This window comes from Pteropus vampyrus, unplaced genomic scaffold (genome assembly GCF_000151845.1).
Source record: "Pteropus vampyrus isolate Shadow unplaced genomic scaffold, Pvam_2.0 Scaffold19, whole genome shotgun sequence".
NCBI lineage: Eukaryota > Metazoa > Chordata > Mammalia > Chiroptera > Pteropodidae > Pteropus > Pteropus vampyrus.
This window is the reverse complement of record NW_011888800.1, coordinates 12,741,644-12,756,592: the sequence shown is the minus strand read 5'-3', so window position 1 is coordinate 12,756,592 and position 14,949 is coordinate 12,741,644. Positions and strand designations below refer to the sequence as shown.

The following is a 14,949-nucleotide window of genomic DNA, read 5'->3' as shown; positions in this document are numbered from 1 at the left end:
TATTATTATTATTTAATAGATGATTGGTTAAAATATACCATTGATCAGGATTTATATCAGTCTATTTTTACTTCTACACATACTTTATAAAAAGTTCTTGATCCTCACTCACCTCAACCTTGGAAACACATCGGATCCATTATTATCGTTTTAGAGTTGGGAAAACTAGAACTCAAAAAGCTAACCTCTTCTGCCCAAGAGACAGACCATTAGCAGCAAAACCAGTATTTGAACTCAAAACTTTACTGTCATGCAAATTTGTTGGTTCCTATTTATGTGACAGTCAAAACTTTTGGCCTTAAACGTCATTCTTCTTTATGTCTTTTATTTTAGAGGATTCAAGATTTAATTCATGCCAAAAAGACTTTTTTTTCCAATATGCTATTACTTTATTTTAATTTGTGCCCTAATTAGCTTGGGAGTTGGGTAAATAATACACCATGTATATGTTTATCTTTTCAAGTAGACTGACTTCATCATGATGTCTACTAAAATGTATTCTACTTTGCCCTTTCTGTTTAATTAGTACTCAGAGCCAAAATTCTATAGTAATTTAAAGCGCATTCCCATAGATGATAATAAACCTGAGACATCACATCTCTATTGTAGTGAGGAATGCCAGCCACATTGAACTGGGAAAGTGGAGAATAACTAAAACACAGAGCGGGTAGTCACTGAGGCTCAATGGGAAGAAATTCAGTGAAACACAGGATGAGTGAAGAAAGTTTTAGCTTACAGTCATCCCACTCAACAGCAGTTTAATAAATAAGAATTCGATTTTGGGGAAAAAGTAAAAATATTTATTCTTAGATCAAAGTGAGAGGAGATATCGGAGAGAAGAGATTTTTACCTTTCCTTTGCTGGACTGCAATTCTTAGAACAAGAGGAAGCAACAATTTTCCAGTGTTGAGATTTTTGGTTCTCTGTTGACTTGAGCTGCTTTCAAATCGCTGACCCAAATATTAGCAGCTCCAAGCTATTATTCCCAGCTACTACTTCCCTCAAGCTACCGCCTAGTAAATTTGAAGGATTTAGCCTCAGTGTTCTATTTCACATTCATGGAATTTGAGTAGCTAAATCTGCATACAGCTTGCAGACAGCTTCCTCTCTCTCTTATTATAGTTGGCTGCGAAGCTCAAATAATAAACATTTAACAAGTGGAATGTCCTTTCTCTTTGGTCTTCTCAGCAGGCTTCATAAGGGACTACAGTTTATTTGGATTCGGGGAAACCAACTTCCACAGGGCTCAGTAGTGAGTCTTATGCAGGACTGGTCACTGCCACTGACTTTTTTTTCCTTTTTGGGAAAGAAGAGAAAATTATTTTGTCAAGCACTTTCTCTGGTTCCTGACTTGGCTCCCTCTAGGATTACATGATGTGCTAATTTCAGTGGTCAGCATTCAGTAGGAAAAGGAATTAGGGATGCATAATTTAACTGAGCAAAATAAGTATTCTGCTTCACTGTGTCTTCCAGCACAGGAAGATGCATTGTAATGTATCTTATATTTCTTATATAATTATATTTCTGTTTCTTATATTTGTTTTCTGCATCTGTATAAATAGAAGTGGTTTAAATAGATGAGATCTGTATATATGCTATACACAAAAGTGTATGTCGATAAATATGTAGTGTATTGGCCATTTGTGTATCTTCTTTGGTGAAATTCTATTCAAATCTTTGTCCCATTTTAAAATTGGATTGTCTTTTCATTGTTTAGTTTTAAGAATTCTTTACATATTCTGAATAAAGTCTCTTGTCAGATAAATGTAAATATTGAGTCCTGTTCCGTGCGTTGCCTTTTCGCTTTCTTGATAGCACCTTTCAAAGCACAAAAGTCTTTTAATTTAGAAAGTCCAACCTGTCTTTATTTAATTATGCTTTTAGTATCTAAGAAACCATTGCCCAATCCTGAAGATTAGTACCTATGATTTCTTCTAAGAGTTTTATCTCTCATATTAGGTCTTGGATCCGTTTTGTATTAATTTTTGCACATGATGTGAGATGGAGTCTAACTTTGTTCTTTTGTATGTGGATATCCAATTCTCCTAGTACCATTTGTTGAAAAGACTATTCCCTATTAAATTGTTTTGGCACTCTTGTTGTATGTATATCTTGTATGTATATCTATTAGGTGTATTCTTTTCTGTGCATACATAAGTCAGGATTTAGACTAAAGTTTGTACAAATTTACACAGAATTCAGAATTCCTTTCTCTAGTTCTTTTCTTTCCAGGAGTCTTCCTGCACTGTATCGCTGGTTTTCAGCAATTTAATGTCGACATGACATATGGTAGTTTCCTTCATGTTTATTTTTCTGCTTGGGATTCACTGCGCTTCTAAGTTTTATGGAGTTTTAGTTTCATCAAACATGAAAATTATGGTCATTATTTTTCAAATATTTTTTTTATTTCCCTCCCCTCCCCTCTTCTGGGACTTTAGTTACACTTAGGTTAGAAAACTTAATATGCTCTGTGTATTTATGCTTTAGTCTTCTTTATCTCTCTGTTTAATTTTGTAGCTTTTTATTGCTATGTTTTTGTGTCCACTAAACTTCTCTTATGCCATGTTAAATATGCTGTTAATCTCATCCAGTGTATTTTTCATTTCAGATATTATAATTTTTTTGTCTCTGTAAGTCTAATTTGGGTCTTTTTTATGTTTTCCATTTTTTTTCTTATCATGTTCATGCTTTTTTTTTTTTTAAACTTATCGAACATATGGAATACATTTAATTCTCTTGCCTGTGTCATTGCTGAGTCATTTTCTATTGACTGATTTTTCTCTTGGTTATGGTTTATATTTTCTTTCCTGCATGCCTGGTAAATTTTGAATGGACACTGTACATTTAAAATTTTATGTTTTAGATGTGGGATTTTACTGTATTAAAAATATTGTTAATCTTTTTCTGTGATACACTTAAATTATCTCAAATCCATTTTATCCTTTAAGGCTTTTTTATAGGCTTTGTTTAATTAAGTTTAGAACAGACTTTAATCTGGGGCTAATTTAACCCCATTACTAAGGCAGTATTTGATGCTCTGTGAATTAGGAGATTTTCCACTCTGGCTCATTGGAACATAAAAGATTCCCCAGCCCTACTCTTTTCCTGTGGTTCTTTCCATGGCCTTGAGGTAATTTCTTTACATTCATACACAGATCTCTAGAACTCTCTTCCTATGTAGCTTCCTTTTTCACAGTAGTTCCCTCCTCAAATTTTAGCCATTTTATTCTCCTCAAACTGAACTCTTTGCAACTCAGTGAGATTGCTGAGCTCTGTTTAGGTTTCCTCTCCCTCTGCTCCAGCCTGGAGACTCTCCAGGCAGAAAGCTGTAGCATCATAGGGTTTGCCTTGTTTGTTTTTCTTTTCTTAGAGATCACTGTGCTGTGCATGATTGAAAACCATCCTTTCATATATTTTATTTGGTTTTCTAGTTTTTTAAGGCAGGAAGATAAATCTAGTTCTTTTAACCCATTCTGGGAAGTAGCAGATATTCTCATTCCAATTTTGAAATTTATGAAACTAACATTAGGGTTAAATGGCTTTTATTTTTCTTATTTTTTTCCAATTCCTCAGATATCTACTCGGACTTGTGTTTCAGTACAAGAGCCACAGAAATTGTTGGTTAAGATGGCCAGCGTTAACTATTTTTTTCCTTCTTTATTTTTGTGTTGTTTCTCTTGGAATAATAACGGACATGTATATACATCACACAGTTTACCAAAACAAAAGTGCATGCCATATTGAAGTTCGCATGGCTGAACTTTCAATGAGGTAGCAAGACTAAGCTTAATAGTCTTCCTGTGAATAAATGTATTTCTACATGTGGGGAACGTAGCAAAAATGATATCCTTGTATATGACAAAGCTTAAAATTGTTTTTGAAATACTAGTATATAGTTGTAGAGGTCACAAAACATGGTTATCATTGCAGTCAGTAGCTTTAATGGAATGTTTGATTTGTTACTTGATTTAATTTTAAATATGGTAATTTCTCCATTAGCATTGTACAGCAAGAAGACCCAAATGAAGAACTTTCCAAAGATGAGGTCATTCTGAAGCTGAAAGCAGAAGTGCAGCGTTTGCTTGGTAGCAACTCAGTGAAGCGTCATCTGGTGTCACAGTTACAAAGTGATCTCAAAGGCTGTCGTAAGAAAATCGAAGACCTCCAACAAGTGGAGAAGGATGTAAAAAGTATTGAGTTTGAGGTCTGTAGAGTTTTGTAGAGTTAAAGCGCCATTTTTAAAAGGCTTGATTAAAAAAATGCTTACAATTTTCACATTTAAATGTTTATTTGACTTTTTTAGAAGTAAAATTTAAAGAAAGAAATGCCTTTTAAAGAAATATATTTTCTGGTTACTCTTGGCATCTAGTAAATGAGATACCAATTAGATAAAATTCCTTCACCACAAATCTAAGGAATCGTTCTATATAACAATGTATCTGCATTTCCTCAAGACTGATTTGTACCAATAGTATCTAAAATCTGGTTAAATTCTTCACAACAAAGCCCTTTAGCATGTTATCCATGAGGTTTCTCTGGCCTATATTACTGTGAGAGTCATTCTATGTAAGGAAATTATAGTGGTGGGGTGGTAGTGGTACAGGTAGAGACACAGAGTCGGGTTATGTCAGAGTCATTGAAATCCACCTTTATATCCTTCAGTTAGTCTCCTTATTTTATAGATGAGGAAAATGAAACTGGAGGCGTTTGTGGCCCTTCAGAGGTTGTAGAGTCAATTTTTAGGCAAATTGAAAATAAAATACTTGACTAATAAATAGGTTAAGGTTATTTCCCCAAAATGGTGTTATCACCAATATCTTTAGTGTTGCCCTCCTTTAAACAGCTGCCTTTTCCACCCTTCCGTATTTTACAAATCCCATTCCATCTGTACTCCCAATAGAAAATATTGCATAGAAGACCTACTAACTAAAAGGAAAGGGAAGAAGGGAAATTAATATAGAAGTATATTCTTTTTCCTCCTGGATGGAAGAATTTTTTCACTTCCTACTTTAGTACTCGTCCTTTTATCCTGATCCTTTAAACTAGGAATTGTGTTCATTAAACAGTCTTATTAAAGCAAAGTATGCAAGGTGCTCTATAGTGCTTATTATTGTGGAATTTTAATTGTGTCTAATTTATTTTCCAAAAATAATAGTGCGTTTTTACTGTTAAAAGCCTGCCCCGTCTGGTTTCTACTACTTCTGAATAACTATATTTGATGAATACAACATTGATTTCAATGTTAACCAAATGAGAAAGATCCCCTTTCATCTTTAAATCAAGCTTTTTTTTTTTTTTACTGTTTCCATGTTTCTTAAAAAAGGATGGGAATGAAAGTTTGTCTCTCATTTTGTATTAGATCAGAGTTTTTAATGCCTTTTGGTGAGAGTACGCTAAGATTTAGAGGAGTTGGAGAGTCTGAACCTGAGCTTAGGTATCTTGGTGCTTTCTTTGTTTTATATTGAAATTACTAATGACATTTGTCATACAAATACACTTCATATGTGTGGCAGTGATGGTGGCCGTGCCTTATGTTGTTTTATTTTTTTAGCCTTTCCCTTAGTTGATCAGTAGATCGAAGGGAGCTATCTCTGAATACTCTTTTTGTCCAGCTACTCTCTTGCCATAGTGATTTCCCAGCAGTCTGCATTTGATTTTTCTTAAAGTATGACTTTAGTCCTTGTTCCTTATGTCTGTTCTGCTTCTACTTACTATATAGGAAGTTCTTGGGAATATTGTCTTGATAATTCTCTGCATATTTACTCAGTAAACATTTGTTGAATTAATGTACATATTGATCCACTTTCTAGGTGGGGGAATGGGAGAGGAAATAGCAATTTAACCAACAGCTGTTTTTTTTAAAATAAATACTCAAGTTCACAGTTATCTCGTTAGCTTATAGACACCTTCAAACCTTGGCTTTTGTCACTTATTTCCCACATCTTTTCTCATGGAGTTTTCTATTTAGTCTGCAAAGTCAGAGAGCAAGATTGGGAGGTATGAAAAGCAAATCATTCAGTTTAAACTAAAAAAAAAAATACTATTCTATGCAAAGTATTGTGAGATTAAAAAACGATGGCCATTCCTTAAAGGAACTTAGAATCTAGACCAGCACTATCCAATAGAAATATAATAGAGCTGCATGTGCAGTTTAAAATCTTCTAGTAGCTCCATTTAAAGTAAAAGTAACAAGTGAAATTAATTTTAATATATTTTATTTAACACAGTATATAAAAATATTATCTTCTTAATATGTAATCAGTATAAAATTATTGAGATGGTTTGCATTTTTTTGTATCTGTGCTAAGTTCTTGAACTCTGGCATGCATTTTCTACTTATGACACATTTCAGTTTGGACAAGCCACATGTCAAGTGTTCATAACCATAAGTGGTTAATGGCTACCATATTCAATAGTACAGAACTATAAGGGGATATTTATAATGAGTGTATGAGAGGGAATAAGTAACTGGGCTTTGAGGGAGGGAGTCATCGTGGTGAATGGTAAGTCAGCCTTAGTGAAGGCTTTAAGGAGGAAACATTTGATATCTGTCCTAAAGAATAAATAACAGGAGAGCCAGCTGGAAAGGGTCTTTTCAGCCTTGAACAGAAGTATATAAAAGATGTAGCAAATAAACTGGTGTGACTACAGACTAGGACATCTGAATAGAAGGCTGTATTGTATAAGCTCATTTTTTCTAAAATCTTTAATGAAGTCAAAAACATTTAGATGTCTCAATATCTTATTTTTCAGAAGGAATGATTATACTGGTCATTAAATCCTGAGGTTAATGAAATGCGGTTGAATGTCTTTCTCTTGCTATAGGGACATAAGAGAATGAACACACCAATTTAAATTCTCTGGACAATTTTTTAAAGAGAACTAGGCCATCAAATTCTCCCCTAAAGCTTTTCTGACTATTAAGAAGGCCAGAAAAAAATTTACACGTGTAGTCTTAGTTGGTATGTTTCTTTTACGGACATTTTAAAGGTATTGATGTATTTATTGGTTTCTACATACCATGTAGTACATTTTATGTTTGTTTCTATCCATCCTATAAAGAACAATTTAAACTTGGGCCATTAAGATAGAAAAAGGTAAAGGCCTTAGGAAAACCAGACTATCTTACTAGCAGTCAGGGCCCACATCTACACCTAATTTTTGTAAGTGTAATAAATAAAACATCAAGGTCTTTCTGTGTCTGATACTCAATAGAGGTCATTGCCTTACCACAAATTGTCGTTAATGCCATACTCTGAATCGAAGGTACTTGATAGGCAGTGTTAAGTAGCCAGCTCAGAAGCTTCCTAGCTAGAATCTTTTTAGAAATATAAATTAGGAAGCTAGTATGAGAGTTGGTATATTACAATTTCTTGTTTTCTCGAAGATACTATCCACTTTTAGAAAGAAATTGTATCGTGACATTCAAGTGGTCCTTCTCTTTTTAAAGATATTTGTAAGAGTTGTATTCTGACAAGTACAGGTACCTAGTCCCTGTGTGCCTGCAGTGGGATAGTATGTCAAAACTGAGTTTAATAGCTAACCATGAAAATTGTTTTTCAGTGTATCCATATGATGTTACTTTCATTTTTAGTAATACAAACTCACCAGTGGGAAAGAAAGCACAAATAAATATCATAAACTTTAAAAAGTGGCCAAGTTAAAAAGACAAAAGCCATTCAAATGAGTCAGTAAAATCTTTTAAAGTCTCCTTAGTACTCCAAATCTGGAGAGAAGCTAACAGAGTAAGTATTCTTAGCTATTCTCTTTTCTGATTGGGATAGGAGCAGTGGCTTCTGGGAAGTGATGGCAAGTGAAAAGGAGAAAGTCAGCAACTGGAATGATTTCTCTCTGAAGGAAGTAAAGACTCTATGAATTAGAAGACTGAGTCAAAGCTTTGATGTTCTGTCACGCCACATGGGAATGGGAATGAGATAAACATACTTCTCCCATTTCCCCAATAAGTAGAATGAACCTAGGTACAGGGTATTTTTTAAACATTTTATAAGAGAGCTCAGAGTTTAGGTAAATACATAAACCAACAAGTCAAATAGAGTATTTAAAAAAAAAATTTTTGTGACCCCCCCCAAGGAATAAGAAAATTCGTAAAAATAGATAAGGAAAACACTTAGATGGTAAGAAGAAAATGTGTGAAGTCATATAAACAGACAAATCTAGGAAGATGTAAAACAAATGAACAATAGAGATATGTAAGAGGTTCCACTCTGATGGTGACAGAAGAAATACAAATGAAAGCATATGTTAGATGCCCTTTTCTCCAAATACAATTATTTAAAGACAGTCACTGTCAATGCGGGTAAAGAGAGTTGGACAGACTCATGAGAGTATACATTTGTGCAGCCTTTCTGGAAACAATTTGCCAAAGTCTATCATGAGTCTTAAAAATTTACCTATTGAATAAAACATGTATCTATGAGTCAATACTGATCATATAAATAAATAGATGCTAAATTTAGTGGGTGAAAATATGATGAAAAATAGGGTATTTGCATAGTCTCAAAGTATCTCCTTATGAGATATTTCTTATTAATTAGAAGTAGAAAAATAGTAACTTTACTGTGGAGGTGCTTATAGACACTATCTTCATCAATTACCAGTGATGAGATATATTGACATCATGAATCTTTTTGAAAGCATACACATCATTTTTGTGGCATTCATGCCAAAAATGCATAACCTGAATTTAATAATGAAGTAACTTCAGAAAAGCCCAATTGAGGGATATCCTACAAAATAATTGGTTAGTACTAAAAATATCATGAGTTCGAAAGACAGACTGAAGAATTATCCTAGATTAGAGGAGACATGAGATGACAACTAAATGCAGTTTGAAATCATAGATTGGCTCCTGAACCAAAGAAGGACATTAGAGGAAAATTAGAAAATTTTGTATAAGGTCTATAGATTAGTTAATAGTATTGCATCCTAGTTAATTTCCTGGTTTTGATAATTATACTGTGGGGGCAATGGTAAAACGTATATGGAAATTATTTGTCCTGTTTTTGCAACTTCTTTGTAAGTATGAAATTATTTCAAAACAAGTACTTAGATTTAGATTTAAAAAATCTAAAAAACTTTTGACTTCTTTTAAACATTTAGCATAAAACAGATACCTCAGAAAACCCAGCTAATCAATTATGGCCTGAGTCTTCTACTTCTGATACGATTGTCAAAGGTGATATTTTGCAACTTAAAAATGAAATTCAAGTTTTACAACAACAAAATCAGGTAATTAAAATTTTTTCTATATTTTGTGAGACTTTTCATGGTCTCATTAAATTCAAAAGATATAATAGAGTTTTAAAAAATACAGAGTTAATATCAGTTAGGACACAAGTATATTAGTAAGTGATCAGTTATTTCCCTTTATTACTGGTCATGGAGCAGTCGTTTCATTAGAAGGTAAGTCGGCATAAATCCAGTTGCTTGTCTATACAGTAAGCAGCATGGCTACTAGAGGTGTTCCTTCCTCCTCAGCCAGCCCTCGACCTAAAAGTAAGACTTTGCTTATTTGGGTGGTTACTGAAGATGATTGAATTCTAAGACTTTTTTTAAGGCATCAATTACCCAATACTTCTCTGGTTAAATGTTTTCATGTATTTCAAATTAAATGCAAAATTTTAATTTTCACTGCTATCAGAAAGCTAGTTGTCAAATAAATGAATCTATATTCTTATCAAGGCATGAAGAGACTTTTGTAGATTTATGAAAATTATGTCAGATAATGTTATAGAATAATGATAAAGCACTGAGGATGTTAAAAAATGAGATTAGACTAATCAATGAAAATGCTGTTTATTTCTTTTAAATACTTTATTCTTTTGTATCCAGGAACTTAAAGAAACTGAAGAGAAACTAAGAAATACAAATCAGGACTTATGTAATCAAATGAGACAGATGGTACAAGATTTTGACCGTGATAAACAAGAAGCTGTGGTTAGGTAAGGTCTGTATAGAGGCCTAACCCCTAGGTGCCCTTCCCTCTTCTCTGTCCTCTCCCACCACCCCCTGCCAAAAAAAAAAAAAAAAAAGCAAGAGAAATGACTGAGTGAACCCTCCCTGTTGAAATCTTAGATTGGAGAAGATGAGGCCCTGGCTTCTCAAATTAGAATTTGGAACACATTTTCCATAGAAATGATGGTATGTAGTGGGTTAGGTTCTATAGCACCATCAAAACGGTAGTTCATTCAAATGGTGTTTTAAAGGGTAGTCTGGGAGACTGTTCTTTACAAGGAGGAAATCGGTGGGAGGGAATATGTCTTCCAAATACCAAATCATAAACTTGGAAACAGACTTTTGGAACATAACTTACTTGTGAGTTGGGTTCTGCTACTATTTTGTTTAAAGTAGAGGACTTGGAATTTTGGAACCACACCCTCGATTCTGTCAATTCATTCTTATAAACAAGTCCTCAACACGGGCTGTTACCTCTGTTAGACTTAGGGCATCCTCACATCCAAGTTTCTAATTCTTTTCTGGAAACATTTGAAGAAAAAATTTTGAAGATTCTTATAAGATCATCTATTGACAATTAATTATTACTGTTTTTGGTCGGGGAAAACCAATCTGACCATAATTATAATTTGCATTAGAGGGGAAGAGCGAGGAGGAAGAAAGAGAAACCAGTTAATCTTGGTGTTTCTAGTAATGCTGGGCACTACCTTGGACTCCGCTGTCTACTTTGTTTTTAGGTGTGAGAGGACTTACCAGCAGCACCATGAAGCCATGAAAGCCCAAATACGTGAAAGCCTGTTAGCAAAGCATGCTTTGGAGAAGCAGCAGCTCTTTGAGGTTTATGAGGGCACTTGCTTACAACTTAGGTGAGAATGAAAGAGTTTCCCTGTCCCCAAAGCTGTACACAACATTCCATAGTTTAGAGGAAAATTTTGCTGCAGCCCTTGTGTTTTTTTGTGATCATTTAGTTGCTGGTTTTGTGTATCCAAGGTCTGAATTAGATAAGATGAATAAGGAGGTGGCTGCTGTGCAGGAATGTTACCTGGAAGTGTGCAGAGAGAAGGATAATCTTGAATCGACTCTCAGGAAGACCATCGAAAATGAGCAACAGGCTCAGGAGAAGAAGGTACAGTATGAGTTCATGTTGTGTTGATTTTACTTTCATTTCTCCGGCCTCATTATTGTCATTGAAACCAACACACTGTTCTCTTGGGCGATGGGGAAGGGATATGTAGAAATCTCTTTACTTTTGGCTGTATCACACTAATATAGCTCATAAAATACAGTAAAGTATTGAGATGATTATTAAAACCTTAGTAGAAAGTGGCCTACATATGGGAGAAAATCCTTGTAGATTTATTCTAAGAGGCAAAAGTAGTTCTACAAATAAGCAAGAGCGGACCCAAGTCACTTTGAGTCTGGAACCCAGGGACCTCATTTTTCATTTGCTTGTTGGCTGCTCAGGCAACCCCAAGTTGTCCTGTGAGCACTGTACAATAAATTCCTTCAGAGATGTTTCCTCTGACCCATTTCTCTATCAGTACCTAAGCGTCAGTTCATTCTTCCAGGGAGAAGGGTGGTGTTTGAACTTGGGTCTCATGACCAGGAAGGTGGTGATATGGAGGCTGTGGAGAGGAAGGTCACAGTGTTAGCGTGACCTCTTGCAGGGAAGCTCTTATTTGTTAGGGAAATTGGAGGGGCTACAGTATACTCTACTCCTTTCTGAATCTTCCAAGTTGCTGTTGGTGAGTGTCCAGGAGTAAAATCACATATGAACAGCTGCCCTCCTCTTTTCTCCCCTGTTCGGCTGGAGCCTCTTCCAGATACACATCTGATCCTCCCTTCTACTTTGGACCAGCCTACAGACCACATTTGGAAAGCCACCTGCATCAAGATTAGAAAATATTTTTAAAGGCTTGAGTAAATGTTCTATACAGGTTTCTGAGTAAGTTACATGAAAACGAGCTATTGTTCCTATAGACTTGAAAAGAATAGTGAAGAGCAGGTGAGGAATTCGGTTCATTTAATATTTTGATTAGTTTTGAATAGATTAATATGGTAAAAAACAAACAAACAAAAAAACATGCCATAGTATACATATCATGTAGTGGAAAAAGAACTTCAAAAGGGAGCTGTTTTAGTTAGTGCTGGCAGTATGTAGAAGGAATCTTAAATTACGTAGAAATTAAGGACTTAGCTTTCAGTAATGTTTTAAAAATTCAAATAAGGAGAAAATCTCTAGTGTGATTCTTTTCCTTTTTAAAAAAATATATAAATTGGCAAGAACATAAGAGCAATTCAAAGATGTCATTCTTTTCAGAAATATATTTCTGCTACTTTTAAAAGAATCAGTTTGGCTGTAAAACTGGATCTCTTATAATCAACCAGTTGTAATTAACAGCTGCTACTGACTGATATTTTGGCTCATGAGTGCTTGTGCACTGGGACAAGAAGGAAAGTCAAAACTGCCAAGTGGCTTCCAAAAACACAGGTTAATTTTTTTTTAATTTAAAAATTGCTATTCAGTAAAATCGTCTCTTTTTTTTCATTTGATGTACAATTCTGTAAATTTTTAACGCATGTATAGATTGATCAGTTAAACTCACCCCTCATTTAAAAGGCCAGTATGCTTAATGCATGAGGAGTTTAATTCCTTCCTTCTCTGGGAATTCTTTAGTCTTTTATTTAGATTTATATAAGCCCTTTATAAGGCTTAGTAGTCTTTATAAGCCACTCAGAACAGAGCTTTAAATTTAAGAAACTTTAATCTTTTCATATCTTCCAGAAGTGGGTAAAGATATACCAATCTATTTCTCTATGATATATTTTACACTTACTCAATTGAAGAATCTTATTAAACTCTGGAGCAAACTTGGGAATTTTGGGGTAGCCTTTCTCTGCAGGACATACGCCATTTTCCCTCCGCTGACCTTCAGCTCAGAAACATAGTCTGCACGTAGAATTTATAAGACAGGTAATACCAAGAATCCAAGGTTGCATTTTCTGGTTTCATATGTTCTCTTTCTAGATACCTGATGGGTCCCCTGATGGGTGAGGTGTAAACCTAAATTTCAGTTTTACTTTTTAAAAAGATTATTTGGTCTTCTGGGAATGTATTTATTACATTAGATGCTTTTTCTTTCAATATAGCCATCCATAAATTTTTTTACCCGATTATTTGAGTTGTAAATAGGTCTTTACAAGCCACCTTTTCAACAGATTGAGTTAGCGTTTAAGGAGATCATTTGTCTCTGTTGCTGTTCTCTATTACATGCATATAACCATTATTTTATAAATTTGACTTGGAGAATATTAGTGTTGAGATATTTACTTAAATTTTGTTTAAAGAGACATCTATGGAAGAAAAGAGAAGAATATGTAAGTAAACTGCAGGTGGACCTTGAAGAAAAGTACCCAGATACCCTTATGATGGAAAAAAAATGGCTGAAAGAACAAGAAACTGATATTAAACAGCAAGTTGAAAATAAAATGATGTTAGCCAAAGCACACTGTGATAAGGAACAAAAAGAGGTGTGGGTTAATATTTCTTTCTAGTCACCATTTTTTAAAAACGTAGTATTAGCAGCTTACTCACACCAATTTTATTTTTTAAAATTTCCCCTTCTTGATTCTTCAACCCAATTCAGGATATAATGGGTTTTTAGGGTACATTTTTGATCATTTAAAATGAAACCATGACTTAATTTCATATTGTGAAATGATTCTGATAACTCTAGACCAATCTATAATTAAAAATAAATAACCCATATTACAGATTAGAAGAAAGAAGTAATGATTGGGTAGGTGCAGAAGCACAAAGATTATCTTATTACCTAAGTAGCAAATGAGATTAGGAAATGCTAATAGTTTCCCAGATCATTAAGAACCAAATTATGATCTTAAAAACTGAGGTGGAAGTGAAATACATTCTTTTTATTTATTTATTCATTCATTCATTCATGCATTCATTCATTTATTTATTTATTTGAATTTTAATTACTTTCAAGTATACAATACATTGGTCAGACATCTATATAGTTAGTTAAAATGATCCCCCCCAATTGCTCCCTCCCTCCCCTGACCCTCCACCTAGCCAATGTATTAATGCTAATCGTAATCCTTATGCCGTGCTTCCCATCCCTGTGACCATCTATCAGCTACTAATCTTACTTCTTTAACCCTTCACCCCATTCTCCCAGCCCTCCAAACCCCTCTCCCCTCTGTGCATCACCAAATTGTCCACTATATTTATGAGTCTGTTTTTGATTAGTTTCTTCTTTTTATTCCTTAAATTCTGCATATAAGTGAGATCATATAGTGTTTATCTTTGTCTGACTTAAATACCTTCTAGGTCTATCAAAGCAATATCTTTTTCCATTCCCTTCCTTTTCACATGTAGGGGCCTTGTTTTCTTATCCTTTCAGCCACTCTATTTTTTGGTTGGAGTACTTAATTCTTTTCCATTTGAGGTACTTATTGATAGGAATGTAGTTGTTACCATTTTTTATTCCTGTTTTTGATACATGTTTTTTCTTCTTAAAGAAGTCCCTCCAACATTTCCTGTAATTCCGGCTTGGTGGTGATAAATTCCTTTACTTTATTTTTGTCTGGGGGAGCTCTTTATCTGTCTTTCAACTCTAAATGATAGCTTTGCTGGATAAATTATTCTTGGTTGTATATCCTGGGTCTTCATCCTGTCGAATATGTTTTGCCAAGCCCTTCTGTCCTGCATAGTTTCCTTTTTGAGAAATCAGCTACCAGTCGTATGAGTGTTCCCTTATATGTAATTATTTGTTTTTCTCTTGCCGCTTTTAATAGTTTCTTTGTATTTAAACTTTGACATTTAATTATGATGCGTCTTGGTGTGGGCCTCTTTGGATCTCTGATTCTTGGAATCCTCTGAGCTTCCTGGGGTTTTATGTCCATTTCCTTCACCAGGTTAGGGAAGTTTTCCATCACTATTTCTTTAAACAG

General features: G+C 34.4%; 1 protein-coding gene across 5 annotated transcripts in view; it reads left to right on the top strand.

Moving 5' to 3' along the window:
* CEP152 (centrosomal protein 152) overlaps positions 1–14,949 on the top strand; it is an 80,793-nt gene that overhangs the window by 35,172 nt on the left and 30,672 nt on the right. For all 5 annotated transcript variants that reach the window (XM_011355078.2, XM_011355074.2, XM_011355075.2 and 2 more), the window contains 5 exons: positions 4,000–4,204; positions 9,121–9,249; positions 9,853–9,962; positions 10,713–10,841; positions 10,966–11,101. In XM_011355078.2, the coding sequence (XP_011353380.1) occupies positions 4,000–4,204; positions 9,121–9,249; positions 9,853–9,962; positions 10,713–10,841; positions 10,966–11,101 (709 nt within the window). The remainder of the gene's footprint in view (positions 1–3,999; positions 4,205–9,120; positions 9,250–9,852; positions 9,963–10,712; positions 10,842–10,965; positions 11,102–14,949) is intronic.